Below are 20,235 nucleotides of genomic sequence, written 5' to 3' on the forward strand. Positions count from 1 at the left end.
CCCTTTGCTATTTTAGGAGAACGTTCCAGATTTTTGAGGGTCGGTGGTCTGGAGGGATGAGCTGAGAAACTCTCTGATAATGATAAGAGGCAGTGGTGAGCCAAATGTTCCCTGAGTGTTTCGTTAGAGCCCTTGGATGTAGGCCAGAAGCAGAGAAATCTTTTTTTTTTTGCTGTTCAGGTTGGAAAGACTTTGCATTCCCCTCGTCCCCCAGATTTGGTATTGGCTGCTCACTCTAGATTTAAAAAAACAGTTCTCTAGGCAGTGACCATGTTATGTGAATTTACTCGTATACCACCAACTTTTTCTTTTAAGGAAACCAAATTATAGATTCACACGTGCTTGTTAATTTTACTGCTGGTTCCATTGTACTTCTCATCTGCTTTATATACTGATGATGGTAGGCCAGTCATCAAATGTCTCATGGCCACATGACCATTATTACCATAACCCCAGGACTTGTGGGAGTGGGGGAACTAAGATCTCTAAAGAACATGGACAGAATGAAGGTTCATGGAGCTCCTTTGTGTTAGAGGGGAAGGGACTCAGTTTTCTGAGATTTGTTTTTTTTTTTTCCTTTAAGGTGTTGGGCATTCCAAACATTTTATAATTAAACTGTATGTACTTTGTTTTATCTATTTTTTAAAAATTTTACCTAGTTTTGGCTCTGCTGGGTCTTGGTTGCTTTGAGCAGGTTTTTCTCCAGTTGCCGTGAGCTGGGGCTGCTCACTGCGGAGGCTTCTCTTGTGGCGGAGCGTGGGCTCTAGAGGCAGAGGCTTCAGGAGTTGCAGCTCATGGGTGTAGTTGCTGCTCCTCAGCATGTGGAATCTTCCCGGACTAGGGATTGAACTCACTTCTCCTGCCTTGGCAGGCGGATTTTTATCCACAGCATTATCAGGGAAGTCCTAGACTTCAGTTTGGATGTTAGCTGTTTTAAGAATTAGAAAGAACCACCACATTGTATTTGCAGAGTGTTACACTTCTGCAGGTATTCAGTGGTGATGTGTACGAAAGCTTGAGAGGTGTCCTGTTAAGACACCAGTGTCAAATAGCTGAGAGGAGTTGTCCAGTTGTGGCCGTCTGGCTTTTTCTTTTGCTTTCTCTCTTTCGCACGGACGTTGGCACCACGTTGGTAGAGATGGCTCTCTGTTTCTCTTTGTGAACCTTTCTGATCTCCAGGCAGTTGTGATGGCCAGTTAGATTGGCTTTTTCCTTGCTGCCTCCGATTCGGTCCTGTTTTGACCGGGTCGGGCTCTCAGTGTGGCATTTGCCGGAGACAGTATCGGGAAGGTAGGAACGCCTTGCTGTCTCCGTTGGTTGACGGTCTGCTCGTTGTGTGCTTCCTTCTAACTGGTGATCTTCTAATTGGTTGTGTGCCAGCACTTTTCAGGATATTATGAAATGTAAACCAAATTAGATTAAAATGGAACCTCCGGGCCTCGGAACAGACGCAGGCTGACTGCTGTCTGTCATCCAAGGTGGTTTCGGCAGAGGCCGTGGGATCACGGTCAAGGGCAGATGGTCTCAAGCTTTCTTGAACTGAGGGACCACAGCCTGTGTCCTCAGTTTATCTGATGAGATGAATCGTCCACCCCCAGGGCCTATCAGCCACAGAATTCAGTTTGAGACCCAGGTTTGAGATTCCCTGGAGAAGGGAAAGGCTACCTTCTCTAGTATTCCTGCCTGGAGAATCCCGTGGACAGAGGTCCCTGACAGGCTACAGTCCATAGGGCTGCAGTCCATGGGGTTCGCAAAGAGCTGGACACGACTGAGCAACTAACAGTGAGCTCAGAAAAGTGTTTTTTTTGATCAGCATGGTGTGGAGTGGCCTGGATCTTCACAGAAGTCTTCACCAACAGCTTCTCCCCAGGGGCCACACTCAGGTGCATTCACTCACTCTGGAAATCAGCACTTGGGGTCTGCCATTTCAGGGGCACCTATTGCGACAAGACTGAAGCTCCTACAGTCTCCTGGAATGCTTTGCTACCTTCACTGTTGTACTTAAAAGTAAATATCTTCTGAAAAGTTAAAAAAAAAAAAAACTTAAAAAAAATTTCAGATAAATGAGGCAGTTGATCTTAGTGTGAGTATTTGCCCTTGGGGCTGGGATGGACCTGGGCTTGTGCCTGGCGTCGTCATTTCATAGCTGTGTGACGTTGAATAGGGGGTTTCATATCTCTGAGCCATGGAGTCTGGCTGTAAAGTGGAGGAATTAGAGAGGGTTGAGTAACCATGTACAGTGCCTGGGCGGCCTGCTGTACAGACATCAGGACCCGGGGTCCACTGGCCGGTTTCCTTCCCAGCCTGCCAGCATATGTTGATTCTGTCCATGTATATGTCACTATGTCATTCTGGGATGGAGGACACTCCTGTCCTGAGTCATGGGGCAGTGGGAGATACCAGGCACATAAGATCTACCAGTGGGTGGTGGGAAATGCCAGGAGAGTTGGTGTCAGAGCTGAGGATAACAGCAGGGGCCAGCCCATGCGGTCCAGAGGGCATTGTATGCAGACCTGTGTGTCTAATTGCCAGGTTTGCCTCGAAGTGAACTTGGGAGTTTTCAAGAGCGGGAGGGGGACATTGGCTGATGATGTTTCATACTCTGGAGAAAGAGGTAGCATGGCAAAGATTTTGCTTGCGTGTGCTACTTTTCGAAGCCAGGATTCTTGTCCAGGTGGTTTTGTGTCCAGAAGAGCGCTGCTAACTGAGGTTAGGCTGTCTCCTCGAAGAATTGGAACTGATTGTAAGACCCCGAAGTGGGCGGGGCCTCTGGGTGCTGGTTCCCAAAGACCAGGCACTTCCTGGGGTTCTGCTCCATCTCCTCGCGTCCTGTTTCTCACAGATGAGAGGGGGGGGGACAGCTTAGAACCACGGTGTCTCATAGAAGTCTTGGCCTGATAGGAGAGTCAAGAGTTCTGTGAAGATGCCCACTGGGCTTTTACACCATCTGCATGCTAGTCCATGCTTGTAAAGCAAATATATTTCAAACATGCGTGTGTGTGTGTGTGTGTGTGTGTGTCTGAATAAAGACTACATTTCCACCCAACTTGGAGATATTTTCTTCCATGGTTTGTTCCCCGCTAAAAGTTTAAAATTTTAATATTATAGCTCATTTTTCTCTTTGGTCTGACACGTTAGACTCATTTTTTCCTGTTAGTTTTTTTTTTTCCCCTTCTTTATTTATGTAAGCCCCAAAAGCTTAGTGTATAGACTTTTCTGGGAATCTCAGCTGAATGGTCTCAGTTGCTTGGCTCTTAAATAAATCTTACCGTTGTGTTTCCTCATTTTGGCTGTACGTGTTCACCTCATGTAGAGAATTTTCTAGTGGAAAACTTTTGGACGAAATATTAATATTCCTCTAACATTTCATTAAATTTTATTTAGTCTATGTACTTTTATTGTTTCTGAAGCCATTCTCTCATTCTCAAATACGATCAGAGTGCTTTAAAACTTCAGCATAAATTTAAAGAATGATTTCGGCCTCGGCCATTCTGGTAGTTTGCCTTTCAATCTTGGCAAGGAGGCTAGGATTATCTAGTGCCAAACGCGTAGTTCTCTCAAGTGCTAACGGATATTTATTTGACTTTCACATTTAGGGAAATCATCTTTAAAACGTGTTTATTAAGGATGATAATTTAATCTAACTGAGGGGCACAGAAGTTGACGCTGTAGGTTTTGGAATATGCTTCGTGAGTTTTCAGATTGATGATTTCAACTGAACAATCATTGCTGAGCTCCTAACGACGAGGCGCTGGGCGTGTGTGTCTGTTTTAAAGCAGAGACGTGTCTGTTGGAATCGGACCCTCTCAAGCGCTGACTGAGGACTCTTCACCCAAGAGCTGCAGTTTAGGTTTGTGAGTTACTGCCTCGTGTTGGTGGTTCAGGCAAACCCTCGAAGACACCCGGCACTCGAGTACTTTCACGGCACCCTCCCCCCTTACTCCCATAACCACTTATCATTTTGATGAAGCTTGACAGAACGCAAATATGAAATACAAGTAGAGAAAAGAAATACGATTGACTCGGGCAGCGTCTTTCTAGGAACTCTGATTGCCAGATCGTCAGGACAGCACCCCCCCCCCCACCATTTGCTCTCTCCTCTCTTTTCTGCTCCACTCACACATGCTGCTTACATCTGTCTTATTTAACTATCACCTCTGCAAAAATGGCAGTGGGTTTCTGTTTTAAGAAAAGCATAGTGTTTTCAGTCACCATGTGCATTTCTTTCGAGTTGATTGCTACCAGTTCACTCATTCTAAAATACCTTCACACACCTCTCGTGTTGTGGAACGTTTTCATGATGCCAGTGCTTTAAATTTGGTGTCTGCTATCCTGGAAAAACTTAGGGGCCCTGAGTAAGAGATTCACGATTTGCCTTAATTTAACTGTATTTAATAGAAAAGTCTACTAATACTCTGCACATAAAAACACTAGCTTAAAATTTTAAGGAAAAATCCGTAGTGTGGATCTTTGAGCAGCCTGTTTTTGCTTCAAGTTCAGAATCAAAACTGCTTTCTTTAGTCTCTGTGACCCGGTGTTCCCATCTCCTGGATCTCATCTGCTGCTTGCTCTCTCCACCTTGCTCCAACCACAGGGCCCTTCCTTCCCTTCCATCCGTGTGCTGTTTATTCCTGCCACAGGACCTCGGAATGACTGGTCAGTCTGCTGGGATATCCTTCCCACCAGGTCTTCCTCTGGGTTGTGCATTTTGTCATTCAAGTCTTAGCCTGAGTTTTATCTCAATTACTCTTCTGGATTCCAATCATATTTCTGTTACTTTGTTACTCTTTTGTGTTACAAGGTGGAATTCTCCTGTGTGTTCGCTTACCTGTTTATTTTTTGTCCTCCCCTGGAATATACACTCCAAGAGGGCAGGGGGTTTTCGGAATGATCATTGCTTGATCATTTCTGTACTCCTCACTAAGTACTTAAGACTTATTTGTGAAGCGAATGAAGAAAGGTTATGAAGGTCAAAAGAAACAGGCCTGGATAGATGACTTGCTGGCGCCTGGTATTACTTGGGTCATTTTCTTGGGCCATGGAGCTCTGGGCTTGGGGAGGTAAAAGGTGTTACTGGTAGGAAGGCTGAGTTTATAGTGGTAACTGCATCTGAGTCCAGTGTCATCCCAAGGCCGGCGCTTGCCAAAGCACTCCAGCCTGTTTTTCAGGTTTCTTGAAGTTCAGTGACTGTCAGAACTCTCAGCGGAGCATTCACAGCCCTGTCTGAGTGCTGACATGTGCCCAGGTCCTTGGTTTCCTGGCAGATGGCGTTGATCGGTCCCCAGATCTGGGTTCAGGAGCACACTTGGCTCCTTGTCTGCCAGTAACCTTCCTGTTGGGGTTCCTCATTGCTGGACGGGGCTCTTGGGGAGACTGCCTGTGGGCAAGGAAGGGTGCGTTGCCTGGGGTTTGTGCCGAGTCAGCGCTCTGACACCCAGTGAAAGGGGAGCCCGAAACGTGGACTGGTCCTATGGGGGCTGTATTTTCCCATCAAGCTGGTGCTGCCCACGGTAAGCTCCTGACACATACTTGTGGTTTCCAGGCTTAGCAACCTCAAGGTCTCATACCCGGTTCCTCCACAGTTCCAGGATAGGAATTCTGATTTATCTCCTGTCCTTTCGACAATACCGTTGCATTCATGTACCTTTTGCGTTTTGTGAGGAACTTTTTATTTGCTCTCGTTTCCTATCTACCCTTCTTGAGGAAATTTTTACAAAATTGACACAGCATTCTCCCTGGGAAGAGTGGAGAATTGAGAATCCTTACGAGAGAACTGGCAGACATTATCGTTGACCCTTGAATGACGCCCCACCCTGCCGTCCCCACCCCTCCTGAAAATCCCCATCCAGCTTTATAGTTCACGCTCTGCATCCACAGTTTGCATCTGTGTGTTCAGCCAACCATGGCTTGTGTCGTTAGGTATATGGCAGTACAGTACTTCATGAAAAAAATTGCTGTATAAGAGGACCCGTGCAGTTCAAATCCATGTTGTTCAAGGGTCAGCTGTATTTTGTCCCAAGTATGCAGATCGGTTCATGAACAGTTACTCAGTATCTACTTTGCCAGAGGTTTGAACAGCAAGTTTCAATGCATATAAAATACTTCATGTAGTGAATCAATCAAAAGTTAATTTTGTCTGATTTTGGATCTGTTGCCTGATGGCACAGCTTCATCTTGTCACTTCGGGTCTGAACTATTAAAGGTAAAACCAGAACCAGAACTATCTCACATGCTGTAACTAGTTTTTAAATAAGATAAACAAAATTAAAAACAAACATTTGGCTTTGCAGCATTCCACGGTGATTGGAAAGGTCACTGCGTTAAAACTCAACATAATTCTTGAGCAATTACTTAAATATCTGAGTTGGTATTCTTAAATTAATGGTAGAATTTTAAGTATTTTAATGCTTAGGGAGTCTTGAGGCTGCTTCAGAGCGGATTGAACCAGATCGAGGTGGTATTTAGTGGTTTCTGCCCTGGCTTCTATTCAACTTAACATAGTTTGACTTTAGTATTTTTGGCTAATGAAAGTGTATCTTCTAGGTTATGGAAGTCTTAAGCTTGAAAGTGGCTTGAATATGAAACTAGAGAGAAGTTTAATTATTGGCAGATCAGTGACAGTGACAAATTGCTTTTCTTCCTTTCTAGTTATACATGGGAAGCAGTGGATACCAAAAATAACATGCTTTATAAAATCAACATCTGTGGAAATATGGGTGTTGCCCAGTGTGGACCATCAAGTGCTGTCTGTATGCATGACTTGAAGACAGACAGCTTTCATTCTGTGGGTAAGTAAAACTGCCATTAGCTTCCTACACGTGCGGGATCCTGATTTTGCAAAAATGACTCTATGTATGTAAGCTGTCTATTTAACTATATAAGCTGATAATCCATAATATGTAGTTTATGTTTTATAGGAGTTCAAAGTGGTAGCAATGTAAATGTCTGCCCTGAGACAGCGTTAGGTTCCTCCCGTCCAGAGGATGCCGTGCAGTCAGTCGTTACGAAGATTGATGCGCCTTTGTGTTTATTGCTACAGGAGGATGTTTCCTATATGGCTCTGCCTTCTCCCGTTTTTTTCTTAAACTCTGTCTTTCCTTTTCTCTCTCTTTCCCCCCCATTTCCTCTGGCGCCCAACTCCCTTCCCGCTTGTATCTTTCTGCTTTCTGCTGTGGTGGTTTGAGTCTCAGGCAGTATTTATTCATGTGGGGTCATAGATGGTCCCCCTAAAAATTAAATGGTCCTAAGGGCTTCCTCCCAGAGGAAGAAGCACAGACCTCTTTCCTAGGGCTCATTTCATTTGCCCAGCAGCCCTGGTGGTGGGTTTTTTTTTTTTTTTCGGTCGAGATCCCTTTCCTTTGGGAGGATAATGGATCCACATGGTTGATGGCCCTGCCACATTACATGGAGCATGAAAGGGGCAGATGTGTAAAGAGACGTGGGGCGGATGTGAAAGCAGGAGGTGTCATCCTCGGGGGTGGTGGCATGGGTGTCCGTGGTGACCTGCGACCCGGGTGTTTTCAGGGGTGAGGTCTGACGGTGTGGGTTGGGGCGAAGTGGACACGGCATATGACTGGTGATGATGGTGTGGCGCCAGGGAGAGGAGACTCGGTTTTGGAGTTGGGAGGGGCGGGTTCCTTTGGTAGCTCCATCTGTCATCTTGAACGCAAATTCCTAAGCACACTTGAAAGGGCTTTTTAGAAAGTAATGTTTAGAAAAAGAAGAGTGAGGTCTGGGAGGTCTGCTGGTCCAGCTCCAGTGTCTGCCTGGCTTCCCTCTCCCCCGACATGGAGACAGTCTAGACCGGGAACAGTGGTCAGAGGGATTTGGGGCCCAGGATAGAGATCTGAGAAAGCACCAGCTCGTTCTGAACTCCTGGGCCAAATTTTACTATTTTGTGATATACCTAAAACATTTGTGGGACTTCCCTGGTGGTCCAGTGGTTAAGAGTCCTCACTCCCAATGCAGGGGTCCTGGGTTCAATCCCCTGGCCAGGAAACTAGAGCCTGCATGCCTCAGCAAAGAGGCAAGTTTGCATGCTACAATTAAGACCCAGGGCAGCCAAATTAAAAAAAAAAAGAGTGCAAATGAGATCATCAGTTTCTTAATTTGAACAGTTCTTGAACAGTTCAGGGAGAGAGGCCCCAAGTGGGCCTGCTGGCTGGTGTTACTTAGGTTTTCAGGAAGAGGAAAAGTAGTTTTCCTCTTGATTTTACTATAGCATGGGCTATAGTATTTTTGGCTAGTGAAAGTGTGCTTCTGGTTTGTGGCAGTGCAGAGCAGTGTAACGTACCAGACACACACAAGTCACTAGCAGGAGGATTTGTGAAGTTGGCACAAAATTTGAGAATGACCAAGTTAGATAGGCTTTGGAAGCCCAGGCAGGAGAGTTGGTCTTTTCTGGGGCAGATAGTGGATCCGTTATAAATTCTTTGTGACGGTAATTGGGGGAGGTGATCTGATAAAATGTGTTTTTAGAAAGCTGGGCCTGGTGGACTAGGAGAGGTTGGTTGAAAGGGAGAGTTAAAAAAGATGAGTTGTTACCGGTTGACAATGATATAAAACAGCTGTTTCTAATCTCGTTTTACTCCCAGACACACATGACATACTTCTCCCGGGGCCTCAGACCCCCCGGGGGAGAGAATGGCATGCTGGATGACGTGTGCTTTCAGCACTGGCCGTTACTGCCCTGTCCTTCAACTCAGGAAAGCACACGGGTGTGAGCGAGCGAGAGCGACGTTAACACGAGCACAGGTCGTCTTGAATCAGATCTCATTTTGCTCATCTGTGTTATACAGTCGAAATAACTAAATTTGTTCTTGAAAATTTAGTTTTATAGCTAATCACTAAACTTGGTGTGCACTTACATGCCAGGTGTTCTAAGTAAAAAGTATCTCATTTAATTCATTCATCAACTTCTGGAGTAGATGATCTCATTTCCCTCATTTTATAAGGGAGAAAGCTGAAACACTGCATGGATAAGCAGCTCGCCAGAGGTTGTGTGGTTGTGGATTTGAATGCTGACAGGCCAGCTGCGGAGCCTGTGGACTTGCTTGGCTTCTTGCTCTGCGATCACAGTGTCCCATCAGACAGTTACAGCGCTAGTACGGGAGCTATGGTGGGTAACCTGAACTCCTGGCTCTTAGAGGACCGCTGGACGCTAACACCAATTTGCTAGAAAGGGAAGACAAACGTGGATTTTGGAAAATAGCCGCAAAGACTGGCGCTCCCAACAGATCAGAGAGAAGAGCTAGTTTAGCAACAGATCCAAACACATGAGAACTGAATGTATAACCTGAAATTTGGATATAATTAAGCTATATATCTCCTAGGAAGCAATACTAGACATCTCCTTTGTATTGTGTTACAGAGATTATGGATTAAGATTAAAAGTAAAAAGACAATAGAACATTGTGGGGGAAACCTAGTAAAATAGAAATATAATCTGAAGGAGGTAGGAATTTCTCTTAATGATAAGAAAAACAATGCAGGAGCAAAATGGCAAAGTCTCTAAGAACAGGCAATTCACAAAAGAAGAAATCCAGATGGTCAATTCAGCTTCATTAGTAAGCCAGGCATAAATGCAAATCAAAGCAATAATGAAATCTAGTTTTCCTTCAGTCACATTGGCAGAACTTTAAATGGTTGAATCATGGAATGCTGGCAGGCAGCCTAGAAACGGGCACATTCATATATTACTATAGGAAGATGATTGTCTCTAACCCTTGTGGGAAGAAAATTGTTGATGTGAGTTTTATAGTGCCCATAGTTTTTGTACTTACAAACAAATATTAAAACCTCAACTTTGGTCTAAATAATATTACATTATTTTTGATTAAAAAAATCCTGTATTAGTTCTTCCTTAGGCCAGTGATATTGTTACATATATAAATCTAGCAGAGTTTAGCAGTCATTTTTATGGGGTCAGTGAACAATCATTTGGTTCCATTTACAACCTAGTTGAATCATCTTCATCACATTTTACAATGATTTATGCATTTTATACATTTGATTTCTGTTTAAAGTACATCAGATAATCTGATCTGACGATAAAAGTTTAAGGATTAACAATAATTCTTATAAATTTAATAGTTTAAATGTAGAAATATGATAAACTTGAAATTCTCTTAGCTGTTCTAATATTGCCACAGTTCTAAATCAGTTGCTTAGTTTATAACCTCTGAATTAGATGTAACATTAAACATCACAAGTATATAAAAATACTGAATATGTTCACATTCCTCCTAACAGCTTTAATATTAATACCATGATTTTCATTTAATTAATCTTTCTGGAGGTTGAAAATTATGTATGCACTTCATGAAGGCTATTATAGCCCCTTTCACCAAGGTAACAGACCCACTGTTAAGTGAGGTTACTCACCACCAAAGCCTGGGATTCTGACTGGCTTCTTATAGGTGACCTGGGGGTAGCACAGAGTGTGAAATTCAGCTGCAGTCGCTGGTCACGTGACTTCATTTACTCCAAGCAGACTGACTCCTAACTTAAGGTTATACCTAATGATCCCTGTGTGCATTCACAGAAGTCTACAGCAGCAATCCAGGTTGATCACTAGATTTACTTTCATGTCTCTTAACATGTGAAAATACCATTTCTTCTTGTGCCTTGTATCTTTCATTTTCAAAAAAGATATAACTCTGTTAGATATATAAGATGATACCTGGTGATACCTGGTTGCCTTCTAGGTGTAACTCATATTTTTATCTCATTTAGAGTCTCCTGATAGTCTAGAATTATCTGTTACATTTAAAAACTTAGATTCCTGTAACGTCTGTTGTACATAGACTTTTGTACAAAAAAAATTCCCCGTAGCATTGAAAATTGTGGCAAATATGCTGAAACAGCCTAACCATGGGATAGTTCAGTACATTGTAGTATATTCTGATTTACTTGGTTAAATCATAACATATATATGTATAAATTTTTTTTTTTTAAAAACAGCTAACACTTAATACTCATTTATTGATTTGTAACAAATATTTGAATGAATCAGTCACCAAAACGGACAAAAACCCCTTTTCTCACGGAGCTTACATTCTAGTGGAGAAGGAGGCACACAAGAAAGAAAGACAGTGGCTAAGTGGGATATTAAGACTGTGATGAATGCTGTAGAAAAGACAGGGGAAAGGCGGGAGTGCCAGGGGGCCTTGGGAGTGTGTGTTCAGGAATATTGAGCAGGGTGGGTGTTGCTGAGAAAGTGACATTTGAGCAAAGACTTGAAACTGAAAGCAGGAATTACCTGGCTCCGGGGTTAGGGGGCGGCGGGAGGGTGGTGGGGGTGGTCAAGGCTAGAGGGAGGGAGGGTCTGAGCGGGCAGGAGCCAGAGTAGAAATCTCTTGCGGAGTGTTCATAGAAAGAGGAGCGGAAAGGTGAGGCAGGAGGCGGAGGCGAGAGCTGGGCAGGGGGTTCTCTTTTTGGCGAAGAACACGCGAAACGGTACACATCGAAAGACACGATACACCAGAGCGCGGCGTGTTCCGCGAGGGGGCGGCCTGGCCGGAGCACGTCGCAGAGGGCTAGCGGCCCGGCTGGCAGGCCCTGAGCAAGGTGCTGAGAAGGCTCGGCGCCCGCAGGCTGGGCCCCGTGGCCGCCGGCGGAGGCGCGGTCGCCAGGCCGAGCAGCCTCAGCGAGGTCGGGTTGCGAGCTCGGCCGGGCTCGGCCGCGAGCGCCGAGGGCGGCAGGCGAGGCCCGGCCGGCCTGGCACGCGGCCTGGTCGGGCGGACTCTGGTGAGCGCGGCCGAGCGCGCAGGGTCTGCAGGACCCGGCGTGGCCTGGCCGGCGGCGCGTGGCTGGGGCTGGCGGGCGCGGGCGAGCGCTGCCGGACGGGCGCCCTGGCGCGCAGGGTCGAGAGGACCCGGCGCGGCCCGGGCTGCAGAGCGTGGCTGGGTCTGACGGGCTCGGGCGAGCGTGGCCTGGCGGGAGCCCTGGCGTGCAGGGTCGGGAGGACCTCGCGGGGCCTGGCCGGTAGCGTGTGGCCGGGTCTGGTGGGTCCGGGTGAACGTGGCCTGGTCTGGCGGGCCCGGGCGAGCGCGGCCTGGAGAGCCCGGCCTGGAGAGCGCTGTCTGGAGGGCCCAGCGCGTGGTCTGGCGGACCCGGCGCGGTCTGGCGGCCCCGGCCTGGAGACCGCGATCGGGTGGACCCGCCACTGCCTGGCGGGCTCGGCAAGTGCGGTTTGGTCTGGCGGGCCCAGGCGAGCGCGGCTCGGTCTGGGGGGCTCTGCCTGGAGGCTGCGGTCGGACAGGTCTGGCAGGCCCTGGACGCGCGGCCTGGTCTGGAGGACCCGGCCTGGAGAGCGCGGCCTGGAGGACCCGGCGCGGTCTAGTCTGGTGGGGTCTCGCCAGTGCTGTCTGGTCTGGTGGGCCCGGGTGAGCTCGGCCTGGTCTGGCGGACCTGGCCTGGAGAGCGCCGTCTGGAGGACCCGGCGCGGCCTGGCGGGCCCTGGCGAGCGCGGCCTGGCGGGCCCGGGGCGCAGGGTCTGAAGGACCCGGCGTGGCCTGGCTTGGAGAGCTCGGCCTGGTCTGGCGGACCCGGCCTGGAGAGCGCCGTCTGGTGGGCCTGGCGCGCGTGGCCTCGTTTGGAGGACCCGGCCTGGAGACCGTGATCTGGAGGGCCTGGAGCGCACGGTCTGGCGCGGTCCGGAGGACCCGGCGCGATCTGGTGGGCCCGGTGAGCGCGAGCTGGTCTGGTGGGCCCAGCGCGCGCGGCCTGGTCTGGTGGACCCGGCCTGGAGAGCGTGGTCTGGAGGACCCGGCGCGCGCGGTCTGGCGGGCCTGGCGCGGTCCGGTTGGCCGAGCGCGCGGTCTGGAGGACCCAGCGCGGTCTGGCGGACCCGGCCTGGAGAGCGCGGTCTGGAGGACCCGGCGCGGCCTGGCGGGCCTGGGCGGACGCGGCCTGGTCTGGCGGGCCCTGCCGGGAGACCGCGGTCTGGCCGGCACGGCGCGCGCAGCCCGGTCTGGAGGACCCGGCCTGGAGAGCGCGGCCTGGAGGACCCGGCGCGGTCTGGTCTGCTGGGGCCCCGCCAGTGTGGTCTGGTCTGGCGCGCCCGGCCTGGAGAGCGTGGTCTGGCGGGCCCGGCGCGCGGTCTGGAGGACCCGGCGCGATCTGGCGGGCCCGGCGAGCGCGGCCCAGCCCATTTGGCGCCGTCCTCGGGAGCTGGCCGTGGGCCTGGCGTGCTGGCCGCCGCCCCGCAGTCCTCGCCCGGCCTTCGTCCGGGGAGGACGGCCAGGCTGGCCGGGGTGCCGCGGGAGTCCGCCGCGGGGGCGCTGCCGCGGTGCACCGCGGCCTCTTGCCGAGTGCCGGGGTGGGCAATCGGTCCTGGCCAGTAGGCGGAGGAGCGGGCTGCAGGCAGGCTGGACGGGCGAGCGGGCGCGGTGCCGATGGGGCCTGACGCTGAGGGACGCCGCTGTCCCCAGCGCCGCGGCCGCGGAGCTCGGCCGGTCCGTCTCGGCTCAAGGCCAGGGCCCGTCTGGTCTGCGCGCAGGGCGAGCCCAGCAGTTATGAGGCGCCCCCGGGAGCTCTGGGCACAGGGCCGGATGGGGCCGCCGCGTTGGGGGGGACAGAGGCGCGGGGGAGGGTCTTTAAGGTTGGGGGGCTCCCCCCGCCCCCTGCCATGGCCCGGAAGCGCCCCCTTCTGGCGGCTGTGCGCACCGCCTCCCGCTGGCCGAGCCCGCCCCCCCCCCCACCTCCTGCGCCCCGAGTCTCCTGGAGCGCGCGCTGCTGGGGCGCGGGAGGCCCCGCCCCGTCACCAGCTTCCCTGGCCACGCCCACAGTGGGCGGAGCCGCGGGGCGCTGTCCGCGGTCCCGGAGCCGCCTCCGCAGGCCTCTGAGGCTGTTGGGTCGCGAGAGAAAAAAAATTTTTTTTCAGAGCAACCTCCTGGAGTTTTAGGCGCGGAAGAACGATCCTGGCAAACCTTTGCCGCGGTTTAGACAGGCAAGGTAGAGAACCGGTGTACTGTTAAATCTGGTTCTATGGAGCCTGAAAGCCATTATTATCTCCTCTCCATTGGCGTCTTAAAATTTTTACCCCTTCCCCTCTTTTTCTGTTTTTTTTTTTTTTCTCCCCTTGCTTAAAGATCTCCGGTGTAGGTATCAAAGTAGACCAGTTGTAATCCTGAGGTCATGACACTCACTCATCATTAGTCTGTGAGCTAATCTTTTTTTTCCGTTTTGTTTTTTAAATTAGCTGTTTTGGATAATGCAATGAAACCCTTCTCTCACAAAATCTAGGACCTTGAGAATAACCACTATCTCTCCATGCTCCTGTCTCTCCTCACTGGAGGTAATCATTTGCCCACATCCTGTATACCAACATTTCCTTTTTTCTCTCTTACTTTAGTCAGAGCCTGTCTGGCTGTATATGGTGTTTTTAACTTACTAAAAAGTGTATATCATGCAATGTGTAGTTTTGGAGGCGCTTAAGTGGTAACAGCATATTGCTAAAAAACAGCTGTATTGTTGTCTTTCCCTGATTTATTCCTCTGATGCCTATGTTGTAGTATTGTGTAGGTCTAGCAGGGTTGATTTATCCACTCTTCTTTTGATGGGCATTTGAGTTGTTTCCAGGTTTTCACTAGTGTGAAGAACACGAGATATTCTTTCACATGTTTTGGCTTTTGTTTATGTATTTACCTAAGAGTTGACTAGCTAAGGCATAGGGTATGTGATGTTCAGTGGTAGGACTCAGTGCCATGCCAACTTATGTACTGGTTAAACCAGTTCATACTTCCACCTGCAACACAGGAGAGCTCTGGGCTGTCTCTCCTTCAACATTTGGTACTTAATTTTTGTCCGTATAATGGCTGGGTTTGGTATGCCATGTGGTCTTGATCACCAGTGATGTTGAACATCTCTTTGTATTATGAAGATGTTTTTCTTCTGTCTGATCATGTCTTGCCCATTTCATATTGTTATCTATTGCATGTGATAAATTCTTTCCCTCTAGAAGCTTTAGAATTTTCTCTTTGCCTTTGATATTGAAATCGCCATACTATGACTTGGTGTGGGTTTTCCCCTTTTTCCTCTCAGCGTTTTCTCTCAGAGGTCATTTGTTTCCTTTTCTTTCCTAAAAGTATAAAAAATGATTTTGTTTTTGTGTATGAGTATATATATTCTTGATGCTAGTACTTTGCCAGCTCAGTGTATCGGCTAGTTTATAATTTGTTTCTGTTTTCCTCAAGGTACTTTTTGATGAATGTAAACTTTTAAACTTAATAAAAAGTCAAGTTTAAAATTTTTTTGGTAGTTAATGCTTTAGAGTCTTCAATATTTTGCTGCATTAGAATTTAAAAGATAACTATATATTTTATTAAGAGAATTTGGTTTCTCATGTTTATATATTTTAATCCATTTAGAGTTCATTTTTGTATACAATGGTAAGTGGGGATTCAGTTATCTTTTTGCCAGTGCAGATTGCTATTTTGTTTCCAGTTTTATCTACTGAACAGTCTCTTTGCTCACTGACTTGATACCTTGTATATCAAAGTTTGACTCAAGAACCCTGATGTCTGTGCTCTGTTCTGATGTCTTGATCTCTGTTCCAGTCTGTCTGTTCTTGTGCCAACTATCATCACTGATACTATATAGATTTTTTTATTATAATAATATCTCAGGCAAACTGAAAAGTGATCACCCCGATTTGTGGACTGTTCTAAACATTTTTGTTTTTACAGCGTGTATGTATGAAGTTATAGAAGGATTTCATCAGCCAAACTATATATTCTGATTTATGTTTTTGAAGATCAGACTGGGGCAAGATGGGTGGGAAAGGGAGGATGGTGAGGGACGAGACAGGAGTTGGAGGCGAGGGGTCCCATCAAGAGGCTGTAGCCAGAACACGGGTACCAGTGGTTGCAAGCGTCGTAGATGGAGAGACGTGGGTGGATCTGAGAAGAAGGCAGAAGTGCTGGGACTTGCCCGTGCTGACAGATGAGAGAAAGACAGGACTTCATGCCGTTTTCTTTGGGGCTTGAACAGCAGGAGGTGGGGCGAGGATGGCATTCCTGAGACAGAGAATTCTTGGGACAGGGCACTGTGTAAGCTTATAAGCTTTTCAGATGAACTGCAGTGCCATTTTTAGTGTGCTCGCACTTGGAAATAGCATTTGGTTAGGAATGTTTTCTAGCTTGCTCATGCTCTTTTCTCTCCGAATAGGTGACTCTCTTTTGAAAACCGCAAGCAGATCTCTTCTGGAATTTAACACAACAGTGAACTGTAAGCAGCAGAATCACAAAATTCAGAGTAGCATCACCTTCTTATGTGGGAAAACCTTGGTGAGTCCATGGGGAATCACTTCATAATCTTTCTTTTAAAAACATTTGTCCCTGGGGCGTTCTTGCTGTCCTGGTATTCTAAGACAAGTAAGTGAGTAAAATTAAAAACTCAAGCAAACAGATAAACAGAAACCCCAACCAAATGACCACCATCATTAAAAACCAATAAGTAAGCAAATCCTAAGCCTATAGTTACAATGTTTAAGTGAAACTTGACCCACATCCTGTGTACAAGGACAATGTAAAGATTAGTGTGTTTAAACTCAAAGCTCTGTTTAATGTTTATGTTGCAGGCATAATTTTTTTTTTCTTTCTGCATTTTCTTTTGATAGTTTTCAGGGCAGCGTGTTTGCTTCTTAAAGTGTTTTCTTTTTTTTTTTTCTCATTTACATTAATTGGACAAACTGACATCTATCAAGAAGAAACCTTGGCCAGTGGGTAATGGGGTGCCCAACTTTTGGGGTATTACTACTGTTGAAATGGAACATAATTGTTTAAAGCATGACATTTGTCCTCACTCTCTGCATATTGTATGTGATATTTTAGTTTTAGTCTTTACTGTTTAGAAAGGGACTCTCAGCAAATGATTGCTAGCTTTTAGGAAAAACGATTTGTGTACATGTTCTACGAGTGTTCTGTAATCAGAGTAAGAATCCAAGTGTTTAGAAAAATCAGAGAGAGTGAAGCTCACGTGGCTACCAGATTGCTTTAAAATATCATATTTAGAATTTAGTGCTGTGACTGTTGCATTTTTAAGCCCATCCTGTCTTGTGTGAAGAACTTGAAAAATAACTCAGTATTGTTAATTTTGGGCCAGATTGTCTGTTGCACTCTTGTCCATGTTGAAACTTTGGGAAATAATCTGTTTGCAGTGGTATGAAATCTGGAGATCTGAGTTACAGAGTAAGCTGTCGTTTGAATTTTAACTAACTTTTCTTGAGGAGTTCTGTGTTCATGCTACAAGAACCAGAATTTGCAGAGCTCCTTAGGCTTGCTCCGTGGAGTGTAGGGGTAAGTTCCCGCTGGGTCTTATCAACCAGCCACACCGTGGTCATTGCTGGTCCCCGTCTGTTAGAAGGGGCCCCCGTCCAGTGTGGGGGCGTTTAAGGAAGGCCGGTGTATGAGCTCGGTCAGGTCCAGATGGGCCTCCTCCATCGGCTTCCAGGAAGCATGAGGTCACATTTTCTGGCTTTGGTTTTGTTGGCATTTGGTTCAGAGAACATTTGGAGTTTGAGAGTGGAAGGTCTGCAAGGATTACTTCCCATGAGCTTACTGTACTCGCATAGCTGGGGCAGTAGAACAGTTTTGGATCAGTTAGAGCCAAATTCCATCATGATTTTATGAAGCTTTTGTCTCAGAAGTTTTGAGTTTGGGAACTTCTCACTCGGCTGACCTTGTTAACTAAAACAGTTGTGTGTTACTACCCCCCCGCCCACTGCTGCTAGTTTAAAATTTTTCGTTAGCCTTCATGGTTTCTAACTTTAGAAAAGGAGCACTTTACAATACGCAGTATGCTAACTTATTTTTACTTCTTTTAAAAATAGGGAACTCCCGAGTTTGTAACTGCAACAGATTGTGTGCATTACTTCGAGTGGAGGACTACTGCAGCCTGCAAAAAGAATATATTTAAAGCGAATAAAGAGGTAACAAGGGCCCTTCAGGGTTACATGCTTGTGAAGTACATTCTGGGACCTTAAGTGTTTGAAGTGCAGACACATACCTTTTTGAGGTAGAAGTCTGTTTTTGGTTTTCAAACTCCGTTTGAGCAGAGAGACCATATGATTTGGGCTTCCCTGATAGCTCAGATCTGCCTGCAATGCAGGAGATCTGGGTTCGATCCCTGGGTTGGGAAGATCTCCTAGAGAAGGAAACAGCAACCCACTGTAGTTATTCTTGCCTGAAGAATCCCATGGACAGAGGAGCCTGGCAGGCTACAGTCCATGGGGTCACAAAGAGTCAGATGTAACTGAGCAGCTGACACACATGCGCACAGGCACACCGCATGGTTTCCTTGATAACTTGTCCTGGATGGTTCTTACTTTTAGGACAGGGTGTTTTAAACACACAGGACAGACTGGAAATGGAACGGCTCACTCGCGTAGAGCAAGTGATTTCCTGGTTTCTGATGCCATGCATCTCAAGAACTAAGTCTCGAGTTGACTTTGGGGTTTAGATCACCACGCTGCCTGCAGAGACCATCTCCTTGGCCTGGGAGTGGCTTCTGAATGCATCTTGGATCCAGGTCAGGTGTGCCTGGCCCTTACATTCATTGCCAGCTCACCTCAGAGGCCAGATGACTGTCACTTCTTCCCTTGTTTCTCTGGTATCTGGCTCGTGTTCCTGGTGATCGATGAAGCACCATCCTCTCTAACCTATAGCCTCTGACTTTTCCCTGGCAGTGGAGGGGACAGAGGGCCCTTTCCTCTGCATCCTGGGATTTCAAGGTGGCTTTCCCGTGTTCACCCAGGCAATAGTCTTCCTGGGTTGAGCATTCTCTTTTTTCTCTATTCGCTTTCTGTTCTGTAGAGTTGAGTTCAGAGACCCTCTTAGGAGCTAGGAACTGGGAGTGATCAGTTATGGGAGTAATCTGTCATTTATCTGATGGCCTAATACGTTGTCATTTAAGAAGGGCAAAAAGAGACGTTTGTATCTTTTTTTTTTAAAAGCCACATTAAGTTACAAATACTGAGCTGTCACCGATTCTTCAGATGTGGCCATCTGTAAAAGAAAAGATAGTCGGAGTGCCTCCTGTGTGTAAGGAACGTTCAATGGGAAGGAAGTTCAAACTGTGGAAGCAAAGAAGATCTAATGAAATAACACTAGTAGGAGATGGTGTCAGATTTAAACTTTGCATTTAACAACTTAGGTTAGACTCTTTGCCAATATTTCGTTAGCAGCAGGTAAAGCATCCTTGAACCAGTGTGAAGTGCCTTCTGCTTTCCCAGGAGACCCCAGGCCCCATGGAGGTTCTCTCGGTCTCTGACTCTGCAAGCGATAGTTATTACCCCCATTTTTCCTGTTCTAACCGGGTCTCCCTTTTACCTTGCTTTGCTGAACTGACAGTTGTCTCCCACCACCTGAAGAATAATTACTTCCCCAAAGAAAGAAATGGTGACTTGTTTTTGGTTTTCTTTGTGTTTGTAGGTCAAGAAGTCACAAACTGCATCCTGTGTTTGTGCAGCCCCAGATCTAAGATTGTTTTTTTACATTTTTATAGGATTGTTAAAAAAAAAGCCGAGAATACACAGCAGAGACCTACGTCACTCATAAAGCCTAACATGTTTACAGAACGAGGGTGCTGACCCTGGACCTGAGCCGTTTTGGGGGGTGGAAATGGGGAGATTAGAGCCTATGTTTTTCTCAAAAGTGATGTTTAACTTTTCTTAGAAGCTGATCGAAAGATGCAGGGGGAATGTTGATTTGCTCCCAGTGACCTTTTCTTTGGGCTTGGTTGGCGGCAGGGCTTTTATCTGTTGAGTTTTCCTCTCTGGAGGGTTTCAGCGCCAGGAATGTCATTACATTTTGAAAACGCTGTTGCATTCATGGGGCCCGTAGACTGAAGGTGTGGGGGCATCTGCTCTGTCTTAGGTGTCGATGAGTAGAAAGAACACAAGAGCCTGATGCTTTCCTGGCAGCTCAGTTGGTAAAGAGTCTACCTGCAATGTGGGAGACCCAGGTTTGATCCCTGGGTAGGGAAGATCCTCTGGAGAGGGGAATGGCTACCCACTCCAGTATCCTTGCCTGGAGAATCCCATGGGCAGAGGAGCCTGGGGGGTTCAGTTCACGCAGTCCATGGAATTGCAGAGTCAGATACGACCGAGTGACTGACACACGTGAGAGCCTGATGGCTGCTGCAGGAGTGTTGCTCTCACTCCCTACAAGTCGTGGGAAAGCATATCCCCTTTTCTTTGTCTTCAGTAGGATTTGATTGCGTCATATAGGCTAT

General features: G+C 47.4%; 1 protein-coding gene across 1 annotated transcript in view; it reads left to right on the forward strand.

Moving 5' to 3' along the window:
* The window catches only part of IGF2R (insulin like growth factor 2 receptor), a 103,312-nt gene that overhangs the window by 12,306 nt on the left and 70,771 nt on the right, over window positions 1-20,235 (forward strand). The window contains exons 2-4 of the mRNA XM_061428479.1: window positions 6,649-6,788; window positions 16,171-16,289; window positions 17,834-17,932. Of these exons, the coding sequence (XP_061284463.1) occupies window positions 6,649-6,788; window positions 16,171-16,289; window positions 17,834-17,932 (358 nt within the window). The remainder of the gene's footprint in view (window positions 1-6,648; window positions 6,789-16,170; window positions 16,290-17,833; window positions 17,933-20,235) is intronic.

This window comes from Bos javanicus, chromosome 9, assembly GCF_032452875.1.
Source record: "Bos javanicus breed banteng chromosome 9, ARS-OSU_banteng_1.0, whole genome shotgun sequence".
Lineage (NCBI taxonomy): Eukaryota > Metazoa > Chordata > Mammalia > Artiodactyla > Bovidae > Bos > Bos javanicus.